Source organism: Megascapheus bottae, chromosome 25 (assembly GCF_031878675.1).
Source record: "Megascapheus bottae isolate mThoBot1 chromosome 25, mThoBot2.hap1, whole genome shotgun sequence".
NCBI lineage: Eukaryota > Metazoa > Chordata > Mammalia > Rodentia > Geomyidae > Megascapheus > Megascapheus bottae.
Genome location: NC_143533.1, coordinates 6,088,292 through 6,114,029, shown reverse-complemented (window position 1 = coordinate 6,114,029; position 25,738 = coordinate 6,088,292). Strand labels below are relative to the sequence as shown.

Below are 25,738 nucleotides of genomic sequence, written 5' to 3'. Positions count from 1 at the left end.
TATAGTAACTCTACCTATTCAAAAAGCTGAGATCTGAGGAATACAGTTCAAACCAGGCTAACACAGTAAAATCCTTAAAATTCTTTTCTCCAATTAAACACCAAAACCTGAATGTGGAACTATATATCAAGAAAGTGGCAGAGTCCAGCCCTGAGTGACAAAGCTAAGGGGCAGACCCAGGGCCTGGTATGGACACTCATAAAATAAATACCAAAAAGGCCTGTAACCAAACTTTTAAACATGACATGCTCCCCTCCCATCATTTTCCTAAGAAGCTCAAGTTTTTTCTACTTGAATGATTAATAAACATGCAAATATATTCAAATGTAGTGTAGAAATATTCCACGTAACTACACAATGTTAATAAATACATTTGCATAAAATCATTCATATAAAATTATACATATTTCAATTTTCACCAACCTTTTGTGCTTGTAAGGCAGCTTCCCGCTGTTGCCATCGCTTGTAAAGACCAAATAAGGGTGTGGCTCCATCCACCCACTGGATCAGTCCTGACCGTGTACCCAGCGGTGTTACAGAATAGTGTCGAGCATGGAAACGGGGTGTTTCCTGGCGATTGATCGTAGCAAACATGGTATTCACAATGGATAAAAACTGCATTATTCTCTCATCCAGATGTAAATCCTCCAGTCCTATGGGAAAAAAAAAAGTTGCCAGGGTAGAATGAGGTCAGAGTATGTCACCCTTTGTGTCTTCAACTAGACGAAGTACAGTAAGGCACACCTGAAAAAGTTAGATTCTATTCAGGAATTAGCATTATGCATGGTACCTCAGAACTGCTTCTAATGTTTCTCATGCAAGGAGTAAGGGTAGGAAATCTTGATAAACACATCCAACCACTGCTGCTCAAACACTAGCATTTCAAACTACTTCATATAGTTAAGAGGACTTATAGTGAATCACCAGAAATAAACCTGTCAACACACACACACACACACACACACACACACACACACACACACAGTAAGACTAACATTTTGCATGAAAATGGAGCTAAGTCCTACCTTTGAAAAGGTAAGGATAGTTCTTTCCATCTGATCCTAGAAAGAGAAGTTTCTTGGGTTTGGTTTTAGTTGGTAAAATTGTAATGGTTCCACCCACACTGTGGATTGTGACAGTGTCTCTAGCTGAGACTTCCCCAGGAAGAGCAATTTCAGTGTTCGTCATGGCAGCCAACCATGGGCTGATTTCTTCAAGGCGTAATATGTAACTTGCACGTTTCTGGGCTCTCTGCTGCAAACTCAGCATTATCTATACTCATAAGATGGGGGAAAAATAAATCTATGTTAGGATTATAACACATTTCCTCTCACACTGATTTTCAGCCTTACACATAACTACTGCTGGGAAGATGGTCCACATTGGAGGTAAAACAAAGATACCCTGCCTTGCTCTGAATGGCTGCCATTTGATAAGGTCCTTCTACTTCCTCCTCTGTCCAAATAACCAAAACAGAAGAAAATTACTACTATAGTCACAAATTCTAGCTTTTGGTCCTTATTTACCCACTATGCCTAAACAATGCCAAAACAAATCAATATGGCCCTCCCTATGGAGCAAAAGATATAACTAGCAGATGGCTATAGGCCATTTACTCTTAGGAAGCCACTTAAAAAAGAAGCTTCACCTAAAAAAAAAGCTTGCACTGGAAAAGAGAAAAGTGAAGCATAGTTCTAAGACACTTAAGAAAACACAAAGGGAAAGAGTTTGTTTCTGTGACAGTCTCATGATGTAGCCCTGGGTGGCCTTAACTCAAGATCCTCCAGCCTCCCAAGTGCCAGGATTATTGGCATGTGCCATCATACATGGCTTTAGGTAAGAATGCTTTTAACAGAAAAGTAAACACAGCTCTGACTACTTCAAGTACGCTACAAACTACAATCCCTTCTAAGAATCACAATGAACAATAGATGGAATGTCCAGTGGTGCCCCTACTTATAGCTAACTAAACAACCTGCTCCTGACTTAGCACAGTGGGCTCCGGCTACGTGAAAATTTTCAAAGCAATCTTTAGCAAACTTGTTTGTAAAAAACCAAATAACTGGTAATCTCACAAGTATCAACTGACAGAATAAACTGTGGTATTTTCACGTGATCACTGTTTAGTTACATACAGCAAATGGATGAGGAGTTGTGGACATAGTTGAGTGGCAAAAGGATTTGACCAGTATGCCCAAGTCACTTAGGTTCAATCCAAAACAACACACACATACACTCCAACGGCCTTAGTTCAGACGATTATATATACCTCTTTAAATGGAATCCAGCTACTTCCAGGCTTTGCAGGGTTTGATGGGGTCTTCAGCTTTTCTAGGGCATTTTCAATGGCTTCACCATAGTTATCCTGAAACCACTTTTCATGTGGTGTTTCTGCAGGGGCAGCTGTGATACTCCTCACATGCTCCAACGCAAACACAATGGGCTTCATCAGAGCTGTGTGCTTTTCCCGCATGATGGCAATTTTCTCTTCTCTGTTTAGCAAGACATGTTTATTCAAAAAGTTACCATATTCAAGTTTTACACCCACTGGAATATATTGCAAACATGTGTGAAAACTAAACAGCTAAATCCCTCCCCAGCTATGACATGCTTCAAATGCATGAAGTTCTAGTAAATACTACCAAAGAACAAACAATAAAACACTGGCAAAGTAACCTACTAACACAGCAGGATGAAAAATAACCCTGCCTATAAGAAGCAGCTTCTCTTTTCAATATTGTTGGGCAAAAAAAGGCTATCTGCATAACAAAAACCACAAGGTGGATCCTATCCTTATACCATAACCAGAGATGACTCAGAATCGAATAAAGACCTAAAGACTATATAATCCTTGGAAGTAAACATAAAGGGGAAGGCTCTGTGACACTAGCGTTAACAATCACTTGTTGGACATAGCACCAAAAGGAAAGAAAGATTAAACTGAAATTCAAAATATTTGTGTGCCAAGAGAACAATAAGAGAATTCAGAGGGGTAGAAAAGTATTTTCAAATCTCTTATAACTCACAACAAAATCACAATGCAATTCAAAAACAGCATCAATGGGCTAACAGTCTCCAGAGAAGATGCACCAGTAATTGATTTAGCATATGAAACGATGCTCTGCATCTTAGTCACTGGGAAATGCAAATCAAAACCACAAAGAGTACCCCATCACACCCATTAGGAGGGCTATTAACAAAAATGCCCAAAAATTAACAAGTTGAAAGAGGTAGCCAGGGGCCATATTAGTCTTGAATAGGAAAAAAAAATTAGTACTTAATGATTAACTATGTGTTTATTTTGGGATAAAGAATTGTACAAGTCCTAATGGTTGCATAGTAGTGTGAATGGAAGTACAGTTAAAAGTGGCTATGAGGCTCAAGTCTACAATCCAAGCCACTGAGGAGGCTAAGATCTAAGGATTGCAGTTCAACGCCAGCCTGGACAGAAAAGCTCATGAGATTCTTACCTTCAATAAACTACTCAGAAAAAAAGCCAGAAGCAGTGCTGTGGCTCAAGTGGTAGAGCACTAGCCTTGAGCACAGAGGCTCTGAGTTTAAGCCCCGCCATTCCCCTTCTAAAAAAAAAGTAGCTATGATGACAAATAGATTACATCTTTAAAAATAAAAAAGGCAAGAGCTTCATGTTTTGAGCAAATGTAGACAAATACATACTTGCGTAGGGTGTTGTTGTTCTGGACTCTCTTCACCTCATCTTCTAGCTGCTGAATCCGTCTTAGGACATACATGTGCTGCTGTAATAAAACTCCCAGCCAGAGTTCATCCCAGAGCACAGTGACCCTGCGCAGCTCCGCCACCAGCATCTGGACCTGCGTACATAGCACATCCACTCATCTTGCCTCAGGTCAGCTCACATGCAGTTCTCCCTGCAAACACTGGCACTACAACTTAAATGCTCACTGCACAACTACAGAACCGCCAACTAGATCCACAAAGATCAATGAAACTAATCCCTAAAGCTTTCATAATCCTTGAAGCTTTGCTTCTCAAATACTATTTCCAAGACAGTCTATATGAGTATTATATTTTTAGGGCTTTTAGGGGCAGGGTGTATAATCAAACTATTTGAAATATACAAGTTTGCTTTCTCTGTACCTGTAATACCATAGTAGGGTTTGCAGAGGACAGTTTATCTACAATTTTGCTGTAGCAATCCTGCATCATAGCTTGGTCTTCATTTAATCCACTCTTAGGTTCATCCTTGTTGCTATCCTGAGAAGCTGGAGGACTTCCTCCCTCACATTCAGAAACCAGCAATTCTTCTCCTTGAATATTTCCAAGTAATGTTGGAATTGCAGATGAAAACTTGTTTCCTACAGTGGAATGGGCAAAGGGAATAATCTGAGTACCTGACCTATGGGCACAGGCTGGTACAGAAAACCAGTGGAGTTCACACATCTTATTTAACTTACTTTCCTTCTATGCATTAAGATAACTAAGAAGGAATACAGATTTTTTTTTTTTTTTTTTGGCTAGTCGTGGGCTTGAGCACTGTCCTTGGACTTTCTCAAAGCTAGAGCTCTACCACTTAAGCCACAGCACCCCTTCCAGCTATTTGCTATGTGTGTGGTACTGAGGAATCGAACTTCTACTACTAGGCCAAACTCCTGGCCCCTATTCTGCTATTTTACAAGCAGATCTTTCAAATTTATAAACGTTACCTTAACCCCCCCTCCCCTACCCCCCCACCAAAAAAAAGACGTGCAGGATGCTGGTCACTGGTGACTCACGCCTGTAATCCTACCTACTTAGGAGGCTGAGATCTGAGGATCGCAGTTCAAAGCCAGCCTGGATACAAAAGTCTGTGATATTCTTATCTCCAATTACCCACCACAAAACCAGAAGTGGCACTGTAGCTCAGTGGTAGAGTGCTAGCCTCAAGCTAAAGGGCTCACAGACAGTATCCAGAGTTCAAGCCCCATGGTTGACAACAACAAAAACACCCTGCAGCAAGAGAGGATGAGTTTCTAACAAATCAGGTGTTCTTCCAGTCTAGAACTTGGCCTAATCCTTAGCTGTCAATTTGAGTTCCAGGAGCCTATGTTGATGGGAAAAACTCCACTTCTCCTTGGGTTTGTGAGTCTCAGTAAGGACTAAAGAGAATATGCAAAACACAGATCCCAGAGGCAGAGGCAGATACACAAGAGTTTAGCCCTTCAGAGTAAATAATTCTTACTACCAAAAAAACAAAACAAAAAACCCAAAAGCAAAAACAGAACAACAACAACAACAAAAAAAAAGGCTACCAACTCTAGTACACAAACCTCAAACAATTGTAATATATACACAAAATAGTTCAGCATTGCCTACCTGAAGCCTGGGATTCACTGCTGAGTGATATGGTCCCCACTATTGCAGGATACAATATGAGATGTGGGGAATCTTGAGCCACACGGCACAGAAGGTTGCAAATACTCTGACGCACATACACTTCAGGGTGATTTAAGCGTGAGAAAAGTTGTGGAATAATTCCTTCAAGGGTAAGAAAAAAGGAGGGAAAAAAATTTAAAATCTGTCAATATACTGGATGCCAAAGGTTAAAATCCTATGTTTGTCAGTATTGGAGCAAATTTAAAGGACTTAAAGTTGCCCCTGTGATAACAACAAACTATTTGTAATAGCTCTTGATTTCTAAGTTAGCTAGGATACAAACCTTTTACCAGAAAGTACTGTAGAGAAATGAATTACAAAGAAGGCAGATACAAATAAACTTTTACTAAAGCTAAGTAAAAAACCTTTTCAAATTTTATTTTCACTACCATCTTCTCACTATTTGGAAAGGTTAGAGGGATGGCAAGTCTTCATGCATAACAAGCAGTCTATTCTCCAACACATTCAAAAACTTAAGAAGCTACTCTTCTCTTTTCCTATTCATTTTGTTTAGGCTTTACCTCTCCACGGGGCAGTAGGTGTTGTTTCCAAGCCGTGCTCCAGGTACTGGCGGAGCTCACCAGCATGCTTCACAAGCAACCTGAGCAGCCGCAAGGTGGCCATCACAATCACATCGTCAGTGCTCTGCTCGGCCCGGTGACTCAGATGTAGCCTGGGGTCATCCTCATCCAAAGGAATCTGACAGGGAAAGATTAAAGCAAGAAAGTCCATTTTCTTACCTTGGCTTTTGTACTAAAAAGAACCTGTAGTACAAATGATCTGTCTTATAGCATAATGCCACCCCACCTACCTGACCAGCATTGAGCTTAAGGAAGGTAAAATATGCACTGCAAGACAATTTGTACAGGCTGAAGATTCTATCCACAACTTTCCTCCACACTTTAATAACGCCTTCAGTTGCACTTTCATCAAGTTCAGAAAGCCATGGGCAGCTTGACAGTAACTGTCGCCAGATGATATCAACCATGTCATCTTCCTCATTATCCTCACTCTCTGTTATCTGAAGCGTTATATCTTCATCCTGGAGAAAAATTGGACATCAAATGGCAATTTTAAAACATAAAGTAAGAAAAGTACAGTCACAGAAAGACATAATAATCTACAATATTAGTGTGGTACTCAACGTCAATAGGCTTCTCTATATTAATGAACCCAATGAAAGATTAAAGCAAAGACGAAAGACTGAGTTATTTGTGCTTTAAAAGCTTCTAAACTACAAAGTTCTGTCTGGAGGAAAGTTAAAAATACTCTATTCAGGGGCCGGGAGTTTGGCCTAGTGGTTAAAGTGCTTGCCTAGCATGCACGAAGACCCGGGTTCGATTCCTTGGTACCACATACATAGACAAAAGCCATAAATGGTGCTGAGGCTCAAGTGGTAGAGTGCTAGCTTTGAGAAAGTCCAAGGACAGTGCTCAGGCCCTGAGCTCAAGCCCGGGACTGGCAAAAAAAAAAAAAAAAAATACTCTATTCAAAAGTTTAAAGCTAAATAGTGAATACGTTCCTTTCTTTGTAATACTGCATACATACCTAACACCTTCTTTCACAGATGCTTATAGATGCCACTGTTTAGGGAAGAACTCACACATCAGAGGTCAGCCTGGCAAATGAAATCCAGGTTTCTAACCACTGCAACTGAATACTCAATAGAATTCAAGAACTGATATGTCTCTTGGGTAAGAGAGGGAAGGAACACTACTCATCGCGTAAGTCCACTGGTCTTCACTTTGGCTATTATGAGAATCACCTGGTAAGACACACACACACACACACACACACACACACACACACACACACACACACACACAAATCAGAACCTCTAGGGGTAAGTTCATGCACTGGTGTGTTTAACAGCTCCTAACCTAGGTACCCTACCCGTACTCTCCAGTGTCGGGGGTTGAACCCTCTATAACTGAGCTGCATCACTAACCCTAAAATCTAATTTCCGCATCACAAGAGTAATTAAGAGAAATTTAATTTCTATAAACTAGAATTTCATCTACTTTTAAAAGGTACCTAAGGAAATAACTTGATTTCTCAAGAAACAATGCCCTTAGAAAAAAATAAAACCAAGTTTTCACACCTTAAAACTCAAAGGTTCATATCGCAATAGTATCTGTCTCATTCAACAGCTACAGAAATACAGACCACCACTGAGTAGAGTAGCAACCTTGTCACCACCCCACCACCACAGATCATGTTTTCCTTGCCTGAATTCCTGCTGGCCGACACACAGCCTGTCCAAGAATACCATATATTCGCTCTCTCTCTTCCTCAGTTACAGTATCTGGAAGCAGATTTTGAACTTCAGATTTTTCTCTAGGCAACAGACGAACACCTTCTCCCTGACTATAAAAATAAACAAGTCATCAAGTATTTCAGCCTCTTCAACATCAAATTATTAGACATTCTAAATGCATTATTTTCCACACTACACTCTACATACCTGGCATTGTCAACAACCTTCCTGCCCCACCGATAAGCCCAACTAGCCAATGCTGCCCATGATTTGGCAACTTCAGGCGCCTGTACTGATGACAGATGATATAACTGTCCCAAAATGAAGTCAGGTTCTCCAACTCCAATATGCACTGTCGTGACAGGGAGAAAAAAATGAAAGAATTCAGCATTACATCCAGAAATTTCTGGCATTCCCATTAAAATTTTAGGTCATCATCTGCAAGCAGTAATTTCCATAATACATAATTTGATTAAGTTACAAATTTAGATTGTAACATACTAGGAGTTTAGAAAAGCACAATCAGTAACCTGACATTTCAAGTAAAGCTTGGTTCAGCAGCTATAGAACACCTCCCCCACCCCCATCCCTCTCTCTCTTGTCAGTTGTGGGACTTGAACTCTGGGCCTGGGGGCTATCCCCGAGCCCTTCAGCTCAAGGCTACTGCCCTACCCACAGGGCCACTTGTGGTTTTCTGGTGGTTAATTGGAGATAAAGAGTCTCACTGACTTTAGTGCAGAGCCTCCTTAGTAGCTAGGATTACTGGCATGAGCCACCAAGGCTAGAACACATCTATTATAACCATAAACCTTAGGAACAATTAATTCAGTTTTTTAAAAGTGCTAGAGGGCTGGGAGTTTGGCCTAGTGGTAGAGTGTTTGCCGAGCGTGCATAAAGACCCTGAGGAGTAAGAAAACTGTACTGCATCATTCAAGGCCAATACAGGCTACGCTTATTTCTTCACTGCTCCTCAGGATGTGTGGTGACCTTTGAGGTATCAGGATCAGGACCTGATTTCTACCAGAAACCTCTTTAAGTCATAAAAGCAGCTTCGATCTAGAAAGTGTGACACTGGATCCCAAAGAAATGTGTTACTTCCAGGCAATACAGTACATATTTTGGTCATATTTTTTACAACAAAACCTTTAACCTTCCAAAATCAGTACTTTTCAAGAAAGTTAAGAACAAATCCTACCTGTTGACTCACTCTCGATCCGAGGGTACTCTTCCTCAACCGTATTGACAGTGGGCAGCTCTATTAAGGTGAGTATGTTTTTAGACAAAGTGGAAAGACCCGAGGTGTTCTGCTGTTGCTGTGCTCTATAGACCTGCTTCAGCTGTCCAGAGATCTCTTTCCATTCTGCCTGGATCCACTTAGCCAGTGTCAGAATTGACTTAGCAACTGCATATTCAGCTTTGGCAGACTTGCAGAAGGACAAGGCACAAGAACTCAACATTTCCATTGCATGTGTTGACTGACCTAGACCAAGCAAGCAAGCAAGCAAGCAAGATAATTTACCCTTAAAAGCAAATGAAATTATTTCAGAATAATACAGTATTTTGCTTTTTTCAAAAAAATGTAAATTCAGTAATAATCAGTGATCTCTGGAAGTATTTCCCACTTGAAGAATATAATATGCTCATTAGCACACATTAATTAAAATTAGTATACACTAGAGATTTACTTCCTTCCAAAAGCACTGGATTGCATGTTACAAAACTCAAAAATTACAGAAATTCTCATTTTTTTATTACTGCCTATAACTATACTTAATAAGTCATTCACATTTTTATTATACTGTAACAGTAACTATAATTCATTTTACTAACCTGCCGTATACAACAGTTTGGTTTTTTCAATATCAAGTTCAGGCCCCCACTTTTCATCAACATGGCCTTGAGTTGAGAGTTTTTTAAAATGCTGGACTAAATCTTGGGCAGTGGTCGTCTTTCCCAGCTGAACCTTACTGCACTGTGCCAGCAGTCTTGTTGCAAGTGACACATTCCCCCGTTTTCTAGCAAACTTGGCTGCTGTCAGGCCTAACTCCATGAGATGGCTTCTAATTGGGACTGTTTGCTCTGGAGAAAGAAAATGTTTCATTAGTCCCTAATTCCACTTCATCTAACTCACTGAAAAGATAGGAACAAGTATTTAAAAAATAAGATATACAATGTTCATTATACAAATGCTATTGAAAATACAGATAAAATTATGATACAACTACACCCACTTTCAGCGATTCAACTTAACAGAAGACTATAAAATCAGTAAGAACAACAATAACAATGGTTTAGAAAAACTGAAACTTTTGTAAGATACCAAATATAAATAGAACACCACCTTTTTTAGGTTTTTGTTTTGCAGTACTGAAGTTTGAACTCTGACACTGTTGGCTAGACAAGTACACCACCAACTCGGTTTGCTTTATCTGCTTTTCAGATAGGGTCCTGTGATTTCTGTCAGAAACACCCTATACCTAGGATTACAAGCGTGAACCTCCACACCCAGCCTGTTTACTGAGATGGAGTCACAGTAACTTTCCCTGGCTTGGCCTTGAACATCAGTCTTTCTGATTTGCACCTCCCAAGTAACTGGGACAGAGACATAAGTTTCTACAAAGAACCACTTTTGAGGAAAGTGACAAACTGTTTACCAAGTTAAGTCATGTGACACAAGAATCTCTCTCCTAGGATTTATTTAAAAAAAAACACAATGCAAAGACTTGTACATCAACGTCTACTGGAGCTTCATGCTTAAGTGCCCAAAAAAACAGAATAAAGGCATTCACCAGAGAATGAAGAATTGAGTGGTGGTATACTCAACAATAAAAAGGCCAGCCTTACTGACAGCTTTAACAGAAGTGAATCTGAAAACTAAGGTAAGCATGAGAAGGTAGTCATAGCCATAAGAACACTACACATAACCCCAAAGCCTAAGCCATTGACAGTGCCAGAAAGCAAATCAGCAACTGCTGGGCTAGGGGAGGAAGGAGAAGACTGGAGAGACAGGAGGAGCTTTCTGGGTCAACACTCTCTATTTGTACTGGTGGTTGCACAGTTGGAGATGGGCCAATAGGCCTCCAACTTCACACTTATAATTTATTTATCAATACAGCTAATTTGAAGAACAAGAAAGTAATTTACCTTTGATTTTCTCCAACAACTGATTCTGGTACATGGTGTACCGTAATGCCTGCATCCAGGGCCTCACATCATGTTGCTTGCATGAGCGTAAAGCTTCACTGTACAGTGGAATAAGACAGTCCTGCCAAAGGAAACAGACCCTGTGTGACATGCTCCTCTCGAGTCTATAGGCACACTGCTAGTATGAGCAGGCCCAAGTATAGGTGGGCAGGTTCAGACTGATTCATTTTTCCTATCCCCTTCCACTTTGTCATTACAAGAGATAAATACATTCCAAAAGACAACCTGTTTGGCAAAATAAATTCAGAATATTAAATCTAACTTGCCAATATATTTACCAGGAAAGCAAATACATTTTTTATTGTAAAAATGTATTAGGGCTAGGAATCTGGCCTAGTGGTAGATAAGAGTACTTGCCTAGCATACATGAAGAAGACCTGGGTTCAATTCTTCCAAACCACATACATAGAAAAAAGCTGGAAGTGGTACTGTGGCTCAAGTGGCAGACCACTAGCCTTGAGGAAAAAAAGCTCAAGGACAGTGCTCAGGCCCTGAATTTAAGCCCCAGGACTGGCAAAAAAAAAAAACAAAAAATATTGTAAAAATGTATTTTACTCAAAATCAATAGTGCATTTACTATGTAAGTTTAAATATTATGCTTAAATATCTTTATATATGGTAGCCCTTTACATTAAAAAAGAAAATGGGGGAAAAAAAAACCTTCAGGGAGACAATTAGTCTTGTCTTCCTTGAAATAATGTTCTTAAGTCCTTCCATCTGCTCCACATACATCTCAAGTGAAAATCGGCTTACAGATGGGTTATTTAATAGCTTGTTCAACCGTATCTGCTATTTTAAAAACGGAAAGAATAAGGTCTTTGGTTCTATAGTTATAAGATATGCTTATACACATCTGTACACACCTCTGTTGAAAGTCGATTAGCAACTGTGTTCTCCAAAGCAGAGGAGCAGTACAGCTGTAAGGTACTCAGGACGGGCAAGGACTGGGAAACAGTGAGTGTAGACAGCCTCAGAGGTCCGATAGCTATGCGAGAGGTCTGCTTCAAGTACTTCACTACGTTTCTGAAAAAAAGCATTTACCCCAATTAATTAACGAGATTGTTCAACTACAAACTACTGAAGGAATAAGGCAGTTGTAAGATACTACATTTTATATCTGAAGATGGGAAAAATGACAATCCTGATTCATAGACATTTGCTTTAAAGGATTTTTATACTGTTCCACTTTTATCCCTACATGTTTTGACAAGTGGCAATCATGACGACATCTGAAACTTTCAAATCCATCAATGTTCAGTGATTCGGCAACTGCCTCCTTCTAAATGCTCCTACCCATGTGTGTGTGCATGCATGCATGAATGAGTACATAAAGTTACTATACATAAGGCAGATTTTACTTCTGGAACATTAGACTTACTAACAAGATGCCAGTGGCCCAGAAGCAATCCCAGCTACTGAGAAAGATGAGATCTGAGGACTTTGGTTCAAAGCCAGCTTGAGCTGAAAATCTGTGAGACTCAAATCTCCAAACTAACCACCACAAAAGTGGGGCTGTTGCCCATGTAGTTGAGCACAGACTCGAATGAAAAAGCTTAAGAGAGCAAGAGGCCCTGAGTCCAAATCCCTGCACCAAAACATGAAAATAAGTAAGATTGAACTTACTCAGTTATGGACTGCCACTTCTGATCCTGTTCTACGTGATTTAAAGCAGTTGCCAGACAAACAGAACTTCTCAACAACTGAACTTCAATGGATTTCTGAAGTTCCCTTGGGTCCGGACTTAACATGTTAGGAAGTAGTTTTTTCATATCTAAAGAAGTTAGATAAATTTCATTATATAATTTTCTTTTCATGTTCACAAATGAGAATTTACCTTGGCAATATTTACACAATGATCAATAAATATCTCCTTTCAGTTGTAAATTAAGGCTGCTAAACCCTATAATTAAACACCTTTTAAACACAATGACCTCATATAAAATTTCTCCTTGTGGGCCGGAAAAGTGACTTAATGGCAGAGTGCTTGTCTAGCATGATTGAAGCCCTGGGTACCAAATAAACAGAAAAAGCCAAAAGTGGCAGTGTGGCTCAAGTGGTAGAGTGCTGGCCTTCAGCAAAAAAGAAGCTCAGGGACAATGTCCATGCCTTGAATTCAAGCCTTAGGAGTGACCAATAAAAAGAAAGAGAAGAAAATGAAGCAGAATTGTGGCTTAAAGTGGCAGAGCTCAGGGCTTCTGAGAAATAGCTTAGGGTCAGTACCCAGGCCCTGAATTTAAGCCCCACAACTATCCCCCCACCCCCAAAATCATCAGCTACCTATAATTTAAAAAGACAATTCTTGAAAGTGGCTCTATAGCTCAAGTGGCAGGGTACTAGCCTTGAGCTAAAGAGCTCAGAGACAACGCCCCGGCCCAGAATTCAAGCCCATGATAAATTTAAAAAAAAAAATCTTAACACTGGTAAGCTTTATTAGATCTTCAAAATCAAGACAAACAGAATACTCATTCACTATATACTGTAAAATTTTACAAAATGTGTGATCAAGATATAATTAGTGAACCACAACAGGATGAAAGTAAACTATTTAACTAAAATGCTTTGTACTTTTCCAAACAAAATCTCAAAGTATTAATGTAGCATTTTTCTGGATTACTTCGTTTTAAGAAAATTAATTTTCATGGGGCTGGAGAGTTTAGCCTAGTGGTAGAGTGCTTGCCTAGCATGCTTGAAGACCCAAATTTGATTTCTCAGTACCACATACATAAAAAAAGCTGGAAATGGTGCTATGGCTCAAGTGGTAGAGCTGTAGCCTTGAGAAAGCACAAAGACAATGCTCAGGCCCAGAGCTCAAACCCAGGGACTGGGGAAAAAGAAAAAACGAAAAAAAATTATCATTTCCCAAATCATATGCTATCAACCTAAATTTATGACTTCCCATGGGACTCTGCATCCTTCTCCCAAAGAAATATATACTAACTTCCAGATTTTTATAAAATATACCCAAGATCATTTCAGAAACTTATCCACATACAAACCAGCTGTGGTTGTATAAACCTATCAGCACTCAAGTGATAAGTAAAGCAAACCAAGAATTCAAGGCCAGCCAAGGGTATACAGTGAATTTTGAGGTCAGCGATCTGTTTAGGCAACACAGACCATGTCTCAAAATCTAAACAACACACACATATACACACATATACACACACACATTCATATTCTCTCTCTCTCTCTCTCTCTCTCTCTCTCTCTCTCTCTCTCTCTCTCAAATATCTTCTCAAATACCTATTTTTTCTTTTGATCCTCCAGCAAGAAGATTAATGTTTTCTCCTGGTAACAATTCCAGTTGTTCGGTGCATTCAGCAAATTCTCCAGACTCAAAACTACTTAGAGACCTGTAATTAAAACATTGATCAGTTTGTATTCTACCACCCTCTGCAGTCTATGGAACCTCAATGAAAGAACAAGTTCTAGACAAGCAGCACACACTACTCATTTTGAAAAATGGCTTTCAGGTCTGCCACTACTTAATATTTTTTCTTTTGCTAGTCCTGGGCTTGAGCTGAGAACTGAGCACTGTCCTTGGGTTTTCCCTACCTTTGAGCCACAATACCACCTTCAGCTTTTTTTAATGTATGTGGTACTGAGGAACTGAACCTGGGTCTTCGTGCATGCTAAAGCAAGCACTACCACTAGGCCAAACTCCTGCCCACTACTTTTATTTTGAAGACAGGACTGTCAACACTAAAACTAGACCAGGAGATAGGAAAGACACAGCTATTAAACATTCAGCTCCCCTACTCCTCCAACCCCAATCTCCTCCTCCCTCCAGCTCCCTCTAGCTCTCAATCCCCTGCCCCATATTCCTCATCTACTTGTGCTGCAGGCTGTTAGCCAGGAGACCTGTTCAGCACGTGGGTGGGCTGGGAGACCACAACAGAAACTCTTTCTACCCTTCTTCACTACACCTAAGGAAGGCTAAAACCCTCCTTAGCTGCTCCCACGCCAATTTCTTCTCGTTGAAGCCATGTCTTCTTCTCAAGGTCTTTCTACTGTCTTGATTTACCTGAAGAGGAATGAACCTCTGAAACGTCTACAGCCCACACCATCCCAGCAAAAGGAGGAGAGGCCTCATTTTCCTAGCCCTAGTGCTAGTCTCAGATCCTTTGTTGTCTACCACTTTCTCCTACAGCTGTCCCGAAGCCAGAGAAAGACTTCATTTTCCCATCTCACCTATCTCTTCCCTTAACATTTAGTCTGATGCTGACATATCTAGATGAGAGCAATTCCCAGGGGATTCCTGGCAAGCTTGATGACTGGGTGGGCTCTGACAAATTAGCCATCTTTGTGGGGCTCTTGGATCTTTTCAAGAAGCAGGTTCTCCACCGTATACTCAAACACTTTGAGCCTATTATGCCTGATGATTATGCTGATACTGCCTGCATATGGGCCCAAGCTTCAATTTCCTCCACTACCTCCAGTTCACCACACATAGCCACACACTGCTTGTGCCCAATCTACTTTTCAGGTTACAGTGAAGGCCAGGCCTACTTAACCCTTCTATTGGTGTTCTTTCAACCTCTGGGAAATGTGCTGTACTGATGCCTCCCATGGCCAAGCGTGTGGTACATGTGAAATGAAGCACAATGGAAGGCTAGCATACTAAGGCTAAGGATCTTTCCCTTCCTGACCATGACTACACACAGTGAGTACTCAATTCTGATTCATTTATACCATTAATGTACTATAGATTTAATTTATTGATTATCTATAAACTCTCTGTCCTTGTTGCCTGATTATATATTCATACCTAATTTAGAAACAATAGCTGTCACCTAGAATATTTTCTACAGCAAAGATAACCTTTTCTTCAACCCTTTTTCCCTCACTGTATCCTCTATCCTCTCATCTCCATTACTTCTTCTCTGTGTAGTCATTTTTATAGTAGTGTAAGCAAGTAAACTGTCTCCTCCGTGGAGGAAAACATAACCATTAGGGGAAATCTGTCTTGCTGGAGTACTAATTACTTGATGTAGTTGAAGTCAGCCTTCAGGTTGAGGGAAGTGCTGCTAGTGCTCTTCTTCAGGTCATGCACAGCACTCTGCCACTCCTGCACTGCAGCCCAATCAGCGATGGACACGTAGCACTCACATGCCTTGTTTCCTAAGTAATTAATGACCTCAGGGGAAGACTCTGTTGGTTTGGACAGCACAGTTTTTCTGGATTCACCTAAGTGAAAACATTTAGTAAAATGAGAACACAGTGACCCAATGTGAATCCACCACTGTTAATATTTCAAAGGGCTGAGAAACCTAAAACTATACAATAGGGTCACTTGGACAAAACATTTGATTATAACCATTGTGCTCGTTTCTGTAAACACTCACCATTCAGAGAATGCTTGGGGCTGGCACTGTTGCGCCCTGCATTGGCCAGAGTAAGAACAGATTTGTCAAAGCTGGAGATGCAGCAATCAACCCCTGTCATGGCACACAGGTGCTCCTGGTACTCCACAGAAGCTTTCTCAAATCTGAAGTGCAAATGGAAGACATTTTATTTTAAATATGAGAATCTCCAACAACTTGATGGTTACTTAATGGTTAACAAATGGATTATTCACTGGACAAGAACAAGTATAAATTATGGGTGGGGTGAGGGCATGAGAACTGAACAATTAGATCTCTTCCTTGCATATGAAAATTAATTCAAGTATAATTAAACATAACTGGACATGGGTGGTACATGCCTATAATCCTAGCCTACCTAGTCAATAAAACTACAAACAAGAAAGTAGACAATTAGGACACAGCATTGTTTACTTAAATGTGAGGCCTTATACCCTATACTAGTCCGCTAACATTTAAAATAGAAAACTGTCAACAGCACAAAGATGAAAACACAGAAAGAATAAAAGGACATACCTGGCACACAAAACAAAAACAAACCTGAAGATCACTTGTGTTTTTGGTCAGCCTCACCCATCTTACTCTCCTGAACCAGGGTCTAAGTATTAGGAGTTTGCCAATCAAAAGGTTTAAAAGCAATCGAAGGAAACAAAACACTTGCGTCCTTCCTATCTTCTTGTGTGTGGAGAACAGAAAAATAAAATTTCTCTTTTTCTGATATTTACATCAGAAGAAAAGTATTTATCAAAGAAAAAAACACTAGCAAGGCCTACCACTAATAGTTACCCATATGAGATGAAATTCCAACAATTATTTCTATTATGTGTGTTCTGAATGAGCTTGAATGCCAAGTTCATTGAAGTAAATGAGGAAACATTCAACAACACTGTGTTAGCAACTGATATGGAGTCATCTCAACTAAGGATCACGTTCATACATTCATTTTGGGGGGCTGGGGTTTGAACTCAGGGCTTCTGGGATTACTAATAGTACACTACTACTGAGCCATGCTTCCAGCACTTTTTTGGTACTGATCATTTTGCCAAAGGGTGTTATTGTTTTGTAGCTGTGCTCCTGGACCTCCATTTTATGCTCCTCACTGTAGCTAGAATGACAGGCACATACCTCTATGCCAAGCTGCTTCTTCATTGAGATGGAATCTTTCAAAATGTTTTGCCTAAGATGACCTAGAGGCTGCAAACCTCCCAATCTCAGCCTTCCCTGTAGTTAGGATTATAGGCATAGCCACTATACTTGGCTCAAAAGCACTTACAGAACTGACAGCTCATTGGCCAATATAATTTTTCACTAATTTCTAAGTAAGAAAGACCGAAGTATCAATCCTAATTATACTAAACATGCCTCCTAGTGACTTATGCCACATTTTCCTGAAACCAAATAAAGCTGTTTTAACATTGAACTATATGCTTTCGATAGCAATACAAAGGGCCTATATCATCCACTTCTTTTCTTCTAACTTACCTCCCTTCAGCCTGTTGGGCCACTGAGTTAATCCAGAGAAGATTTTTACCAACAACAGAAGATGACCATACAGCAATTCCTTGAATAGCCTCAGGACAATGAAGCTCACACAGTGCCTCTACAACCATCATGATGGTTACCTCCAGTTCGTTTCCCTGACAACAGCAATTAAAGAAATTAGTCACAGAGGGCCAGGAGTTTGGCCTAGTGGTTAAAGTGCTTGCCTAACATGCATGAAGACCCGGGTTCGAATCCTCCGTACCACATACATAGAAAAAAGCTAGAAGTGGTGCTGAGGCTCAAGTGGTAGAGCTCTAGCCTTGAGAAAACTCAAGAACAGTGCTCAGGCCCTGAGCTCAAGCCCAGGACTGGCAAAAAAAAAAAAAAAAAAATTTAGTCACAGACCTCAACATCATAAAGATGTTACTACTGATAACAATCTGTAGCTATTTAACATCAAATGAAATTATTTTCACATTTTTAACTAAGAAATCTTTGTGTGTGGGCCAGGAATGTGGCCTAGTGGCAGAGTGCTTGCCTCACATGCACAAAACCTGGGTTTGATTCTTTGGTACCACATACACAGAAAAGCCAGAAAGTGGTGCTGTGGCTCAAATGGTAAGAGTGCTAGCCTTGAGAAAGCCCAAAGACAGTGTTCAGGCCTTGAGTTCAAGCCCTAGGACTGGCAAAAAAAAAAAAAAAAGAAAGAGGGGCTGGGAGTTTGGCCTAGTGGTTAAAGTGCTTGCCTAGCATGCATGAAGACCCGGGTTCGATTCCTCGGTACCACATACATAGAAAAAAGCCAGAAATGGTGCTGAGGCTCAAGGGCTAGAGCTCTAGCCTTGAGAAAGTCCAAGGACAGTGCTCAGGCCCTGAGCTCAAGCCCACGACTGGCAAAAAAAAAAAAAAAGAAAGACATCTTTGTGTGAAAGAATAGTGAATGCATGCAGATACAGAAATATGATTTTTTTTTTTTTTTTTTTTTTTTTTTTGCCAGTCCTGGGCTTGAGCTCAGGGCCTGAGCACTGTCCTTGGACTTTCTCAAGGATAGAGCTCTACCACTTGAGCCTCAGCACCACTTCTGGCTTTTTTTTTTTTTTCCCCTATGTACGTGGCACCAAGGAATCAAACTTGGGTCTTCATACATACTAGGCAAGCACTCTACCACTATGCCAAACTCCCAGCCCCAGAAATATGAATTTTAACATCATTCTTTAGAATGATTAATTTCATGCTTTGATACTGGCGTAAACAAACATTCTGTGTGTTTAAATCACTTATTATTAAGAACCTACTTAAAAGCCAGGAATTATTCAAGTACTTTCCCAGATATCAGACAATTCTTTCACAAAAGAAATCACCCAGAAAGTTCTAGTCCTGAAACTTAAGTAGATACATGTTCTATGTAGAAAATAAGTAGGTGACTTGGGGTTAAAAGCTTTGAAGGTGAACTGATTTTGATTTATCTTATCCACTGATCATATAACATCAAAGGACTTAAACCCAAGCTTCTCTTACGGATTTAAAAATAATTTTGGGTAGAGGTGTATTCAATGGTGGAATATGTATTAAGTCTCTGGTTCAATTTCTAGCACTACAAATAAAATAATTCCAAATACATCATGCTCACCTGAGATGGATTATTTGTCTTCATTTCTGTAAGCAAGTCAAAGCCATGTCTTACTGTCACAGCAGGCTGGCCTGCCAATAATCCAACCCTCATGATAGACAAGCGAATCCGAGTTAGCCAGTCCTGACAAGTTTGGCGATTAGTGTAGAAAAAAGTCCTAATGACCTTTAGAAAAAGGGGAAAGACAAGCTCAGGATTGGTTCAATTTTTAAGTGAAAAGTGTCAAACACACAAGTAGCCCTGCATGTACTGCCTGAACTGCCAGAGGTCTTTACAAGGCACCACTGCCCCACTGAAACCAACCTTGGGAGGCGACGTCAATGCGTTGGCACACCCCTCATATGCATTGTACATTAATTTCTCCAGGTTCTCCAGATATTGCAGAAGAAGAACAAGTCGAAGCTGGTTGCTGCCATGGCCTTCATCATTGTCTGCAGTCGTCCACTGACTCACATCTTGATCAGGGTTCAATGTGTGAGCTGCCAGACTTCTAATGATCCCTAGAAGCAGACACAACCTTCTAAATTAAAGGAAAAATTTAAAGACTCTACAAACAAGTATACAGTTACTTCACAAATCAACACTTGCCAGGTATCTTCTCTATCAAATATCTAAAAAAAAATATTCTAACATGAAATATCTTCCATTTTATGAGAAAAAGATTGCATGGGTATGGGTGTGTGTGTGTGTGTGTTGGTACTAGTGCTTAAACCTAAAATCTGGGAGTTGTCCTTCCAAGTTGTGTGTGCGCACGCACGCACACAGGCACTAATACTAATACTTAAACCTAAAATCGGTCCTTTAGAGTTTTCCAAGTTGGTAATCCACCAACGGAGCCACAGCTTCTACTTCTGGCTTTTTGCGGGTTAACTAGCTGGCTTCAAACTGCAATCCTCAGATTTCAGCCTCCTGAATATCTGAAATTACTGAGTATCTAGGATTACTGGGGTAACCCACAGGTACCCAGCAAGAAAACCATAAAAAATTCCCCAAAGCGGGGCTGGGAGTTTGGCCTAGTGGTTAAAGTGCTTGCCTAGCATGCACGAAGACCTGGGTTCAATTCCTCAGTACCACATACATACAAAAAAGCCGGAAGTGGTGCTGAGGCTCAAGTGGTAGAGCTCTAGCCTTGAGAAAGTCCAAGGACAGTGCTCAGGCCCTGAGCTCAAGCCCAGGACTGGCCAAAAAAAAAAAAAAATTCCCCAAAGTAGCCAGGAAGCTAGTGGCTTATACCTGTAATGCTAGCTGCGAAGGAAGCTGGGATCTGAGGACCATGGTTCAAAGCCAGCCTAGACAGGAAAGTCCTTGAAACTCTTATCTCCAATTACCACCAGAAAACCAGAAGTGGCACTATGGCTCAAAGTGGAAGAGCACGAGCCTTGAGCAAGAGCTCAGGAACAATACCCAGGTCCTGAGTTCAAACCCCACAACTGGCCCTAACCTGCCCCCGCCCCCACCAAAAAAAAAAAAAAAAAAAAACCCTAAGTTTTACCCAAGGCTGACAACCATGTGGCTAATGCAATTATTATATGAAACTTTATTCCATCAAATGTATCTGAAAATTACTTATAAAAGATCATAGAATGAGAGGGGGTGTGAATGTGTGAATGTGTGAGACCCCTCTACACATTACAATTTTTTTAAAAAAATCTCAAAAAAAAAAAAAAAAGATCACAGAAAGACATTTTTCCAAATCTTTGTTTTAACAAAAAAATTCATTTTCTGAGTGGCCAAAGTTGTGGCCATTGTTTGCATGATGCAGTCTGATGAAAGCTGAGGAAGAGGTAATTTACCTTCGATTGTCTGGAAGGTATCTTGAGCTCTGCCCAGTGGGGTTCTCAACTTAGAAAGGACTGTGAACTGAGCTGCTTCCCAAATAGCCCACTGCCAAAGGACAGCATCTGTCTTGAGGAGATTGCGGGGAATTGTTGATTGCTCACGCTTATCCAGTCTCTGGCAGCTATAGAACAATCTCTCTAACCAATTGTCCTTCCTGGGAAAAGTAGTTTACATTTAACAGACAATGACAACTCCATTTCAATGATGTAAAACAACTGCAGGGAGAACAGGAGTAAGAACTACAAATTTTCCTTCTCAAAGGTAAAACCTATAAAATTAACAGTTGCTCCATTTTGCATTTCGAGAACTTTTCATAGTTAGGGAATGATATAAATGATACAGTAGGGTAAATGGCTAATTAGCCTCCACTCACTCTAAGCATCTCCAAAGGAGATCTCCCAAAGGAATGCTGGTGATAATTCAGTTCACTGCCATGTCAAGGAAGTACATAGCCCATTTCTGTTTCTACCAATATCAGCCTCAAAAGAAGATTTCTACTGAACACCTAAAGTGACCCAGTATTATTTTCTACTCTGTCATTTGGTAACTCTTCCCCCAAAACCAGATGTAAGGTCAAGATATTCTTCAAATTCCTTTTCCCCAAAGCAACAACCAAAGAAACCTCTTACCCCGTTCTGTGAGAGTTCCCATACAAGATGAAGCTGATGACATCAGAGAAATCTTGAGGGTGGAAGGTATTACTAGGTGCTTTACTCATATGGCTTCGGAGTGCCAAAGAAATTTCTTGTATTTCTGTGTGATTGTTATTGCTGTAGACAGAAAACAATCATAGTTTTACAAATATTAAATGTAGTGAAACATCAGCACATACTAAATTTAGTTAAAAGTTAAATGTATTTAAAAGAAAAGTTATTTTATTAACTAAATTAGAAGTAAAATCATAAAACTGGAACTTTAAAACAGATAATCTATTATACAATTTCATTATTTTCAGGCTCTCAGAACTCCCAAATCAACTTAATTAGAAACAATGAAAAAATTAAGGTTAAGTAAGTCAACAACTAAGAAATATATTCTGACACTATATAAATATATACTGATTATTGTAAACTTACAAAGTTCATAAAAATTTTACATTTTTCTGATCTACTATAACACTGGATCCATTAACACTTCTGCAATCTGGGATATTCATAGTAGATATGACTTTAAAGCACCAACATGGTGATTTGTCTTATGTTAAACTTACTAGGTACTAAAAACACAGTGCCCCAGCAAGGCATAATGGCACACTCCTAATCCCTGTACATGGGAGGCAGAGGCTAGAGGATGGGAGACCCAAGGTCACCTGGGATACAAAGTGAGATTATGTTTAAAAAAAAAGAAAAGAAAGCAAATAACAATGTTGTGTATACACACACAATCTCTGTACCTTAAGACTACATCTAAAGGAATTGACTTCAGCAGCTTTCCAAAGGCTTGCCGGATTCGAGTTCCACTATGAACCAGTTGAACACGGCAAACATCAACACATCTATGAAAAATGAAAAAATTAGGTATGGTAGCATTCCAGTGTCATTAGGGCCAGATTGAACACACCGTCTCTAAGCCCTACCTCTGTAGCAGATCATCCGGCAAAGAAGAGGACAGAGCGTGCAGACTGCTGCATGCCTGGAGACAGATACTCACATCTTCAACAAGAGCTGTTAAAATGAAAAAGGCACTATCAGCCGTGGCACTTTGTCACAATACTATGAACCCGCTCTTCCTCTCAAGTCAAGGAGCAGCGACTCTGCTCCTGCCTGAGCCTGCATGGTAGGAACATGTGGAACACTAACCCAGTGCAGCTCTGTGAAGCAAGCCAGCTTCCACACAAACCTGCTTCCATGAAAAAGTTTACCATATAGAAGGGATAGTCACTAAGAAAAACAAAATTCAACACTGACAATATCTGTCACTAAAAAGGGGTTTTACATCTTCAGATCAGGAAGAGCTGAAGTAACTGTCTTTATTACCAAATACTCCTTTCTAAAGGTTGATAAATAAAATATCAGTCTTACTGTTGGCTAAAAGGCCTTTGGAAAATTTATGAAAAGATGGAAGAGAGAATAAAGGTGCGTATGTTTCAGATTTCTTCATTAAAACAGCCACTTCCAAAGCCCAAGTCATCAACAGTTTCCTGAAACACAAAATGAACAGCTGACTATAATAAAAAGCAAAAACACAATTTTAAAATTATTTTCTTATATCAATCTTCTTGGGATCCTTGAAAAAAAAAAAAACATTAAGTAATGAAACTAAAGTTGGAACTACTCTGTCAAAATGCTATCACGCCTTTTTTTTTTTTGGTGTCCTGGGGCTTGAACTCAGGGCCTGAGCACTCTCCTTGGGCTTTTTCCTCAAGGCTAGCACTCTGCCACTTGAGCCAGAGCACCATTTCTGGCTTTTCCTATGTATGTGGTATCAATAAATCAAACCTTCGTCTTCATGCATGCTCTACCACTCTACCACTACGCCAAACTCCTGGTCCCTATGGTGCCTTTTTAATAAAGCTATGGACCATGATTATAGCAAAGAACACAAAAATTAGGTAACCACCAAACAGTTGAAACTTCTGTATCCCATGCCTGTAGTCCACACTGCATATTCTCAACTACAAAGTGAAGAAGAGCTCTCTTATTAAATATTGCTTGGGTACCTTGTGTCCTGATTAAGGTTATCCTTTTTCAGAAGTATTCCCAGAAGATTTAATATAATTGAGAAATGTTTCTTTGTAGCTGTAGTCACAGTACTAATCACGGCGCCATCAAATAAAGATGGGGATGAAGAACTAAGACTACTAGATATAAAGTGATCATGCCTGGAAGACAAAAGTAGGAATTACCTTTTCATTAAGTCCAAGAAAGAAAATATCTTTTATTTTTAACTTTCTACCAGAGGGCTGGTAAGCATAGTACCTGGTACAATGAGAATACAAGGTGTAGAGCACCGCATACTGAATGGCCGGGAAGTGAACAGCCAGGTCACCATGCACAATCATCAGGTTCTTACTCAGAAGTGCAAAGACAGTTGGGGAGAGAGCCCACATCTGACAACATATAAAACAAGACACATTTAATGACTCCTCCAAAAGGCATACAAGCATAGCAAGAGTTTATCATTCAAAATAAGTTGTTCATTTCTTTTTTGTGATACTGGAGCACAACATTTGCTAGGCAAATAGTCTAACACTTAAGATATGCCCTGGGGCCCTTCTTGCTTTATTTGGGAGATAGGGTGTCACGTTTTCATCCAGGTTGGGAAGGATCTTAAACTTCCTAGCTTCCTTTCCTTTGCTACTTGGATATGGAGTGTCATGAATTATTGGTACTAACTGGCCTAAAATCATACTATGACAGATCAGTTTGGAAATAATCTGGGATCGTCAATAAGCACATCTTTTTAAGTCTTAGGCATGACTGTACATAATATTTGGGGGGGAGGGGTGTGCACAATTCCTCAACCATGCCAATAAAGTGGAAAAAGAGCTATAGCCAAAACAGGAAGCAGAATGGCTATCTGCCAATGTATCTTTCTTTAAAGTAACAAGAACAAGTACTGACAATCACACTTCTAAATACATTCAAAAGGATTAAACTGCATATTCTAAGAAGAAATAGTGCAGCAAATGAATTATACAGAGACAGCCACTGAAAAACCACTCAGGAGATGAGTCACAAAAGCATTATGAGTTCTACATGGGCCTGCTGGGCTAAGTACTTAGTAAGACGTTATGTAGAACAAAAAATGTAAGGAAAAGAAATGTGAATATATATTCTAGAATAGGCAATCAAAAGGTAAGACCATATGTATGATTGTATCAGAAGAAAAAAGTATCAGAGGAAAAAAAGACTATGTAGTGAGAGAATTCTATGTATCTAAAGTATGAAAAATATTAAACAGAAGTAATTCCTGAAAGATATTTTTTAGGGAATGAATGTAAAATATTTTACATCAAAAAGTCGCACAAAAATACTTCTGCCAAATTTATTTACACATGCATGTCCTAAATATGTCCACTGCAGTAATTCTATAGACCGTGGCCTATCACATGAAAATAGGGGACAGTAATTTATAAGTGAAAACTCACCCCAATTAAAGAGTTCTTGGCATTTCCAATTGTTGTCAGAGCACTGAGGTCAAATATAACTATAAACTTTGCATTGTCTACATTGAATACATGATTCTTAAAAGCTTCATGTTTTATTTCAGAACAGGCCTCAGGAAGCTGTAGACTATGTAGCAGGTTGTTTAGGGCACAAGTCATTTCTCCCAAAATTAATTTATAGGCAGTCTCCAGAACAGGAATATTCTTTAAGCTAAGCACTGCTTGATAAACAGCATGGGCCACAGCAACAACCTGAAAAAGGAAATTACAGAAAATAATACTCAACAGAAAATAGATCTCTTAAGTTTATAGGGTCAAAAAATGAATTTAAGAATACCTAATAATCACAATTGTTTTTAAAACAATCTTGGGAACATACATGTATATATACATATATATGTCTGAAAATGTATATATAATATGTATGTATTATCTTTCTGAGCCTTTCTAAAATACTAAAGCTA

The 25,738-nt window shown here is 39.6% G+C and overlaps 1 protein-coding gene across 3 annotated transcripts in view; it reads right to left on the bottom strand.

Moving 5' to 3' along the window:
- Positions 1–25,738, bottom strand: part of Smg1 (SMG1 nonsense mediated mRNA decay associated PI3K related kinase) — an 88,923-nt gene that overhangs the window by 25,827 nt on the left and 37,358 nt on the right. For all 3 annotated transcript variants that reach the window (XM_090358109.1, XM_090358110.1, XM_090358111.1), the window contains 29 exons: positions 25,257–25,526; positions 24,085–24,215; positions 23,826–23,987; positions 23,188–23,306; positions 22,743–22,830; positions 22,560–22,661; positions 21,796–21,936; positions 21,121–21,320; positions 19,631–19,827; positions 19,328–19,492; positions 17,698–17,852; positions 16,198–16,340; positions 15,838–16,039; positions 14,096–14,205; positions 12,476–12,623; positions 11,716–11,875; positions 10,793–10,913; positions 9,479–9,727; positions 8,844–9,128; positions 7,856–8,000; positions 7,620–7,758; positions 6,203–6,433; positions 5,913–6,090; positions 5,332–5,493; positions 4,117–4,334; positions 3,676–3,830; positions 2,270–2,492; positions 1,026–1,272; positions 424–653 (listed from right to left, as the gene is read on the bottom strand). In XM_090358109.1, coding sequence (XP_090214235.1) covers positions 424–653; positions 1,026–1,272; positions 2,270–2,492; positions 3,676–3,830; positions 4,117–4,334; positions 5,332–5,493; positions 5,913–6,090; positions 6,203–6,433; positions 7,620–7,758; positions 7,856–8,000; positions 8,844–9,128; positions 9,479–9,727; positions 10,793–10,913; positions 11,716–11,875; positions 12,476–12,623; positions 14,096–14,205; positions 15,838–16,039; positions 16,198–16,340; positions 17,698–17,852; positions 19,328–19,492; positions 19,631–19,827; positions 21,121–21,320; positions 21,796–21,936; positions 22,560–22,661; positions 22,743–22,830; positions 23,188–23,306; positions 23,826–23,987; positions 24,085–24,215; positions 25,257–25,526 — 5,076 coding nt within the window. The remainder of the gene's footprint in view (positions 1–423; positions 654–1,025; positions 1,273–2,269; positions 2,493–3,675; positions 3,831–4,116; positions 4,335–5,331; positions 5,494–5,912; positions 6,091–6,202; positions 6,434–7,619; positions 7,759–7,855; positions 8,001–8,843; positions 9,129–9,478; positions 9,728–10,792; positions 10,914–11,715; positions 11,876–12,475; positions 12,624–14,095; positions 14,206–15,837; positions 16,040–16,197; positions 16,341–17,697; positions 17,853–19,327; positions 19,493–19,630; positions 19,828–21,120; positions 21,321–21,795; positions 21,937–22,559; positions 22,662–22,742; positions 22,831–23,187; positions 23,307–23,825; positions 23,988–24,084; positions 24,216–25,256; positions 25,527–25,738) is intronic.